At 36.0% G+C, this 9303-nt stretch overlaps 1 protein-coding gene across 1 annotated transcript; it reads right to left on the reverse strand.

Annotated features, from left to right (window-relative positions):
• Window positions 1-7756: 7756 nt before the first annotated feature.
• On the reverse strand, window positions 7757-8806 carry LOC122272459 (uncharacterized). The gene has a single exon (XM_043056195.1). It carries the CDS (start codon window positions 8804-8806, stop codon window positions 7757-7759), a length of 1050 nt encoding a protein of 349 aa, XP_042912129.1.
• Window positions 8807-9303: the final 497 nt, after the last annotated feature.

Genomic DNA, 9303 nt, shown 5'->3' on the forward strand with positions numbered 1-9303 from the left:
AAAAAAATAACATAATTCAAGAGAACAAGAATATAAAAATTAAAAACAATCTATTTCTTGTTTGATACCTTGCTTCCCAGTATCGGTCAGCGATAGTTACTCTACGGAGAGCACTGCAAAGGAGAGCGCGTCAGCCGTCCATTACAGATAAGTCTCGACATATAGAGCAAAATGGATCAGAAGTCAGCTTGAGTTTGTATATGTTGAGCGGAGCTAAGGAAGAAATTATGCTTTCGATCATGTCAAAATTCATCTTTCAAAAGGTACCTCAAAATATAATCAAGTTAATATGTCTTATATAGTAGGGAATCGGTATATTTACAGTGGTAGATACGCCACATTACTCCCCTTCCAGAATTTCATTAGTGATAGAATTTGATGAATGAATACCAAAAATTGATTCATACTATTTTTTTTTTATTTTTTTTTTTACCCATTGGCAAAATGGGTCTTGGCTTGGATTTCATGGCGTCCTCACATTTCAACTACAATAATCAAGAGTGATAGAAAACAGTGCGCATGCGTTGCTATGACAAACGCTGTTGTTTGTTAATTTTTTTAGAGTTCTCTTTTTTTCACTTTTAATTTTGTTATGCATTAAGATGGTATGTTTATTTTTTAGATATGGGACCAGAGAGATCCCATAAATACTTCTTGAGCTGTGAATAAAAGAGAATTTCATTATTTAAACGATATTTTTGCTTTTATTGTTTCAATTAAGAATGAGTATAATGAGTTAAGAATGAGTACATGAGTCAATTTTTTGTAATAATTTTTTTATTTATTTTAATTTCATTTTATTATTTTTAGTTCATTTCTTTTCTTTATTTATTGGCCGGGAGAGTTTCATTTACTTAACCGGATTTAAGATCACTGTTTTTTGAACAAATCACTTTTTCACCGTGGGCGATCCATTGATAATAGCGAGTTCATATCACGTCCAGGAGGTCACCAATATAATTATCAAGTATGACAACCTTCATCTATTAAAAGTTACCTCAAGATAGAATCGAGTTAGCATGTCTTATACTAGTGAATTGGTATTTAATACTTATAGTGGTAGTTACGCCACAAAGGCCCCAACATTCCATGACAAGATGCGGAAATCAAAACCAACAAGGAAGCATTTGGGTCGCATACCAGAAAGTTACAGATCTCTTAGCTGACGAACGTTTCCGGGGCGCACCACGAGGTTGAAGATCTATACAGTACCTGTAAAAAATAAAATTTTCCCGATTGCTGAATGAAACTTGGGTTCCTTTCTTGTAAGTTCCTAAAGACCTCATTACTATTTTTTCACATTTTTTTAAAAATTAAGAAAGACCTGACTTGCCACTGTTAAAAATCCTCAGTACCAAACTATGGCACGTTAGCCATCATACATAATATGTTACTTAACATAAATAATGCTGAATTCTACAAAAAAACNATGGAGAAATATGCTGAGGGCAAACGAAGAAAATAGTTCCCGGCGCGATGTCTGTATTTCGAGGTAAATTACGCATTTCACAATAGAAATATGATAAGTTATCTTAACCCACACATATATAGCGTTAATTTGCTATAATTTTCTTAAAATTTTATATATTTTCAAATTTACGAGCGGCGTATCGCGGAATGGTATCTTTATTTAGTTATATTTCTTCTATATAACGACTGAACTTATTTCTCCTTCTTCCTCCGCCAACCGTGACGTCATTGTCAAGAAACTTTGCATTCTAGTATAGTGAAAATAAAAGAAAAACCACAGCGGTCGCGATAGCAACGCATGCAGTGACGACGCATGCGCACTGTTTACAATTACTCTTGGACACAGTTGAAAAGTGTGTGAACGCCATTCTGCCGATGGGTAATAAAAGAGGAAGAAAAAGGAAAATAGCAATATTTTACTTGGTTTTCCTTCTTATATCCGATTATAAAGCATTACTTCAACGATAAGATAAAAAAAGTGGAGAAAACGCAACATTTTTCAACTTATTCAGCAAAAAAAATGACTTTCCCTCAAATGTAATTTTTATTCCTTCGGTCGGTGAATATCCCAACCAGAATCCTGTTTATTTCGATCCGAATATCTTTTTTCCAAATTCTATCTCTTTCCTCCCGTAAAGTATGGCCCTCGCATTCTCGTACCAAAAGTGAATGGCGTGTCTCAGTAAAGTGGCGAATAATTCTACTTTCTTTTTTCATATGTAGATATAACATTTCCAATAAGTCAGCCAATGGTTCTAGATTGATTCGTATAAAATGTGCATTTGGCGTAAATGCGAGTATTCATGTTACTGATAACGGATTTATTAGAAGGGAGATCACTTTTATTAAAATATCCTTACATTGCTTAGAGAGAAATCCGAAATTATACAGTTAGCTTTATATTGTACACTGTCTCGGAAAAAATGGTTAAATAACAATTTATTGTGTAGCTATTTCACCATATTTTATCGAAACAGTCAAATATCCATAAGTAAAATGGTAATCAAACTGTTAAGTTTGAGAAAAACTGTTTATTAACTGCTTTCACCTAATACGGTTAGACAACCAGAATTTTATCGCACCAATTACAACCACCTAATCGCACCAATTGAAATCCTTTAAAATGTATATAACGAAAATCTTTCAAATGAGGTAGTTATCGCACATTTGGCATTTTTGAAAACATTCTGACAATCCTAATATGTCCAAACACAATCTTTAATACAACAAATGGTTGGAACATTTTAGAACAAATAGTTCAAACTTTGAACCCCTCTCCTGACCGAACTACGCAACCATATTTCACACATTGCGTCAGAAATCCGAATCCGTCAAATAAAAGATATATTGACTCACAAAAAGCACGTTTTTATGTCTGATGTCGTAAGCTCTAATAATTAGCATATTCAAGGTTGCTCTCTCAAACCTTTAAGATTGAGTCCTGGAACTTGAAGATCCGATCATTGGATCAAAAGTTATTCAGGGTGGTCCATTTCCTTTTTTTTTTTTCGTTTGGCCCACTGTACATTGAGTTCGTGAAAGAAGAATTAGTTCATAAATGCATCAAACATTAATTGCTGCCTTTAAGGAATGTTTATAAGGGCCGTGGAAAATTTGGAAAAAAAATAGTGGAAAGAATCTCCTTTTATAGGGACGAAGATATGCACTTTTCCCATAAAAATGTTTGCAATAATTAACTATCGGACTTAGAGGTTTTTTTGGGAATCTAAACCCCTCCCCTTGCCTTAACACCAAGAATTCAAAATCAAAAGTAATTGAATTGTTTCCAACGGACAGTTAGGAGCATGGAAAGAAATCCATAGTTGGCGATTTATCAGAAGGTAAAATTACAAAATATAACGCCAATCCCATGCAATTAACATTACATTTGAAATAATTTGACTATAGCTTAATCACCAAATAGAACTTAATATAAACCTGTGACGGAAGCATTTTTGTGGTTAAAGCAGATTAAAGTTTAAAATAGATTTTGATATTCGATGTGATCGCGACAGTGAAATAATGAGTTATACTTTTGTATTAAATGAAAAAATTAACCGTTACATTGATAGTTAAGAGAATAAAATATTTATATTCACGTTTTGTAAAACGCGATACAAATAAAATAATAGATTTAATTTAATTATAATCTAATTACTAAACTAAACTCAGTGGCTCAACAGCCCAAAGAGGGCCAAGGCCTACTGTGTCCATCTCAGTTTTCTTGGCCTTGGACTCTGGGGTGCAGGAGCAGATATTCCGGTTAGGTGGTCAGCCGAACGCGAAAGCCCCAGTGTTCAGTTCCCAAGCATGCTTGGTGCTCATTTATCGACCCACTGAAGGGATGAAAGGCTGAGTCAACCTTGCCCGGTCCGAAGGTCGAACCCAGGATCTGTGACACAGGAGCGCGAAGCGCTACCTCTCAGCCACCGGGCGTCATGGTCTAATTAAGAATGATTTAAAAAAATAAATTCTGAAATTAAAGAATTTTGAAAAGCTGGGAAATATGTAATATCTATAATAGCATCACAATCCTACTCTAATTTTGTTTTGTAACTTCCTTACTACAATATATAACAGATCAGATGTTAGTACAATACTTTTTTACTAGTAAAAATATATCTCAATAATTATACAGAAGAAATTAAGATTTTACTGCCCTTTTTTCCCAACTTATTTATTTTTCGGTTATGAGTGTTTTTAAGACAAAACATCAAAAATGACTTAATCTTGCTACTGCTTTACAGCTTTACGCGTTGCTGTAACGATATCTGACATCTAGTTACAGCAACACGTAAGGCTAGGTTTAGAATTGAAATTTTAGGCCGCAAGCAACAATAGCAATCACATTAAATTCAGTTATTGATTTTTTGAATGCGTATTATTCCCATTTTACTTATTTCGTATTTACTTGTATTCCCTTGCTACCAGCACATGGCTACATAATTTGGTTTCTCTTTTTATTCTTATTTGAAGCACAAAATTAACATTTGTATTACGGGAATAGAGAGCATATAAGTAGAGAGAGTAAAGAGAGGGAATAGAGAGTACGGGAATATAGAGAGTATGTGATTGAACGGAGAGAAGCAGGCAAAAATTTTTTTTAAGTATCACAATTTTCTATGCTTACCAACCTTACCGATCAAAAACAAAACGTTTAAATGTTTTACTCGTCCTCCGAGTAAATCGGGTTAATTTATTTATTTGTATCTCGTCACGCCCTATTTAAGGGCATGCGAGAGTAGATACATAAAACATACATAAAACTTACGCAAAACATCAGAAATTATATCAACAACAATTATAAAAAGAATAAAACACAAGCGAACAACAGCTAAAAACATGACCCTAAATCCAGCCAACACATTGAAAATCACAAAGATCATAATTAAAAGAGTGAAAACAATATATACATAAGAGTGAATAAAACACGCATATGGTACACGTGGTAACACGTGGTAAAAGCAATGCATAAAATTAAAAGATTACATAAGGAACAAACTGGAATAAAATTTACAGTTAAAACATGACCCAAAACCAAGTCAAACATGAATAAAACCGATCATATAAAAGGAATAAGTAAAAGTAAAATATTACATTAAGAACAAATTGGAAAAAAACTAGCAGTTAAAACATGACAAAAAACCAAGTCACACATGGATAAAACCAATCAAATTAACAATAAACGTACATTAAAAAGTGTAGTAAAAGCTTGAGACACCCAATTCGGAGTGCGGGGTTCCGAATCCTTAAGTGTCACCACCCAAAATATCTTCAAGTGTCTTTTTTATGATACATTTAATAATACTCCTGCAGGTCGAATTAGCAAAACATTGAATTTGATTAAAATTTTTAGAATGTTCTCCACGGAGCGTTCGGAAGCGTGGACAGTATAAAATTAAATGATCAATGCTTTGTATTTCTCCACAATAATTGTAATCAAGGGCTCTATTGAAAAATCTATTTTGATACTCACCGAACTCTCCATGGGCCCTTAAGAAATTGATTAAAATAAAAATAAACTTATTATATAAACCTTAATAAACTTATACGTTTGTCTGCCTTTCTTGGAATCCCGCCACTCCTGCTTCCAACTCATGAAATTATAGCCTTTGTCCAATGTTTTGACTTGGGCGGTGGAGCTCGGGACCTCAATGTCAACATTGCCGAGACTGGTGGCGTTTTTAGCAACTCGATCCGCCTCCTCGTTGCCTTCAATACCAATGTGGGCTTTTACCCATCCGAAGAGAATATTATTTTTCCAGATTTGTTTGGTGTTTTCTACCAATTCGGAATCGAGTTTAGGATTTTTTTAAAGCTTGCAACGAGGAGAGCGAATCAGAGTAAATAGTTGCATTGGGATATTGGTTATTTGCAAGCCATTGTAAAGCAGTGTTAATCGCCATCATCTCGGCCTTGTAAACACTGCAGTTATTGCTCAGTCTGATGGAGGTTGCCAGAATGAGTTTTCCATCTCTCCTGACTATCATTCCCATTCCTGTTCTATGTTCAGAGGTATTATTCATAGCATCAGCAACCTCCATCCGCGAGCCATTCGTAAAAATCTCAATTCCCTTGTTAGTTGGGGTCAATCCACCAAAGGGGACGGATGTATAAAGAGAAGGGTGAATATTAATAACTGGTTTCTCGAGTATCGGTGTTCTTAGAATTTCTTGAATATTACGGTCGTATTCCTCAATTCTGTAATTCCATCTTAACCTCTTTATACAAGTATCCTCAATAATTCTTAAATGAATGGGTTTCACCCCCGCCAGTATCTGGAGGGCCTCAGTGCTAGTTGTTGAATAGGCCTTTGTGATCACTATTAAGGATGTTCTTTGAATGGCATTAATTTTATCGTTAATTCCAATAGTGTTACGATACCAGACACTGGCGGTATAAAGTATGATTCTCTCCGTTGCCCTCTGGTAGATAATCTTTAAAAGTTTTGGTTTCATGCCCCAAGTTGCCCTGGCCACTCTCTTAATCAAATTATTAAATTTACCTACTCTCTCCTTAACGTGATTCAAGTGAACTATCCAAGTCAATCCTGGGTCAAAGAGAATTCCTAGATATTTAAGAACTTGCACCTGTTTAATAGATTGTGTATGCTGATAACTCATCTTAATATTTGGTAACCTCTTTATTGTCTTCTTGGTTTTTGGAAAGGTTATACATTGTGTTTTGTTATCACTAAATTTAAGATTATTATTATGAGCCCAGGATGACAGTTCGGAGAGACAGAAGGTGGCCAATTGGTCAAAGCGATAAAGAATTGGATGTCTCAATAACAACAATATATCGTCCGCAAAAGCAATAATACGGCAATCTTCAACTTTCACATCATTAAACTGACTAAAATTGATGCCATAAAAAAAGTTAAAAATTAAATTAACATAAATCAACCAAAGCACCGGGCCAAGTGACGAGCCATGAGGGACTCCCATATTAATATTTCGTTTGAAGATATCTTTGCCCTCTTCATCTCTATGGATAACCTCTCTATCTTGTAAAAAATCAAATATTACTCTAACTAGATTATCGGGCAATTCCAATTTGTTAAGCTCATTTTTTAAAGTTTTCCAATTTGCGTAATTAAAAGCGTTGTCAATGTCCAGAGCCACCCCGATGCTATGTTTCTTCTCTTTCTTCGCTTCCTCCACAAATGATACGGCCTCATAGATAGCATCGTCAGTTCCTCTTCCAGTCCGGAATCCAAATTGGCCAGGGTCAAGAAGCTTTCTACTTTCCAAATATTAAGACAGTCTCTTTGTTAACATCTTATCCATAATTTTTCCCCAGACTGGAAGCAGGGAGATTGGTCTATACGAAGCCGGTAAACTTTTATCCCTATCTGGTTTTGGGATCAGGGCGACTCAGGCGCATTTCCAAGACGCTGGAAAAATATTCAATAGGAGGCAAATATTAAAAATGGCCAATAACCAAGCCCTATTTATGATTAAAAAAATTCCCGAAAAATTTCATTAGGTAGCCCGTCAGGACCCGGCGCTTTGTTGCATTTAAAATCATTGACAATCGCCTCTAGTTCAGAATCAGTGAACGGCGGGTCATCAAAATTCCTCAATAAAGGATTGCCAGGGTCATAGTTGGTGTTAGGGAAGTGGTACGACATGATGACCTGTATCGTTTCCTCAAAGCTTGATGTCGGATTACCTATCTCATTTATAACCGGTTTGTGACTCTCCGCCCTCAGAACTTCCCCCCTTTGCGATTCTGCACGGTGCAGGAAATACTCCGTTTTCATTTACTTTGTCTAGGAAGAGTTTTAGGTTAGTTGTTTTGGCTTTCTAATACTTTTTTTATAGATCGACAGCTGCTTTTTGAATTCAATTCTCAATTTCACACGCTCTTGGTCATCCATTGTCCGTTGGTATCGTCTTCGTAGCGCTCTTACATGCCGACGCATTTGACCCAGAGCCGGATGCCACCATGAGGAATGCCGACGCCTTCCCGCAACTGATTTTAGTTTACTTGCGTTACATGCATTCACAACATCCTCTGTTATTCTCACAATACTGTTTTCCACTTGTTCTGGTATCTCAATGAGACTGAGGTCGTGCATTTCTATAATATCTCGTAGTTTCATCCTGAGGGCTAGCCAGTCGAGTCTTTCAAATTTGATGTTACATTGCCTAGTTTTCTGAATGATCTCGCTCCTATCGATCCCCACAGTAATGAGTGCATGGTCGGAACAAGATATGTTGTCATGCACCTCATATTGAGCCAGTTCCTTAATATTGTCGATAAAAAGATCCACCCAACTCTGACACAGGATAGAGTTATATGTTGGCAGTCCATTAGGATCATTAACGACATCAATATCATGTTGTGCAAAAAATTCCAGAAGAATCTTTCCCCTGGCTTTTGTAGTGGGACCCCAAGCTCTCGACTTTGCGTTAAAGTCTCCAGCAACGATCACTTTTTTGTCAGAGTGTTTGGTCAAGAGTGCTGCCAGGGTCAAAAGATTCCCGGTAATATCCTCGTTTGGAGAAAGGTATACTGATATGAATATTATCTCCTCTCTATCCAAGTTAAAGGTGACTGCAACAATGTCACGTTCATTCATAATGTTAAACAGGTTATTTACCCCTTGCGCAGTTAAAATTGTTGCTCTTAGTTTTACACTCTTATAATGGATTTTCCACTTAACAGGAAAGCCGACAATATTGTTCCTTCCGTCAAAATAGGGCTCACTTAGGCTGATTACTTGCAAATTCAGATCTGTGATATCCTCATCAAGCTGGTGGTGAGCCACGATAGAGTGATGCAAGTTAATATGGCCGATTCTAAAATTATTATTTGGACTATAACCCATAATCGGTTCTTCGTGATTCTCTCAGTTGTGCTCTGTAATATTGATTACATACTCTATCGAACGGTGAGTGATTTACATCCAGTTCCAGTCTGTATTTCTGGTTTGCCTTGTTGCAGTGGGTATAAAATAGGTCTTCCCTACAGTCCTTATCAGTATGTTCCTCTGATGAACAATTTCTGCATATTTTATTTGACTTGCAGAATTTTGCTGTGTCCAACCGAAGCACTCTTGAAGCATTGTCTCACATTTAGGGATTCCTCGAAACCATACCTCTTCCATCTGATGTTTAACTTGTTCCTATACTTTAACCTATTGTATGCCACCGGCGTTATTTCCAAGATCCAGTTCCTCTTCCCACCTTTGGGTTTATGTGATGATTTGATCTTTATTACCTCTTCTTCCAATTCAAAATTCTGGCTAGTCAAGCACTGAATTATTTCCTGTCCTTCCATGAGATTTACAATTTCTTACTCAAAGAACAGAACACCTTCACAAAA

This window comes from Parasteatoda tepidariorum, chromosome 8, assembly GCF_043381705.1.
Source record: "Parasteatoda tepidariorum isolate YZ-2023 chromosome 8, CAS_Ptep_4.0, whole genome shotgun sequence".
NCBI classification, from domain to species: domain Eukaryota; kingdom Metazoa; phylum Arthropoda; class Arachnida; order Araneae; family Theridiidae; genus Parasteatoda; species Parasteatoda tepidariorum.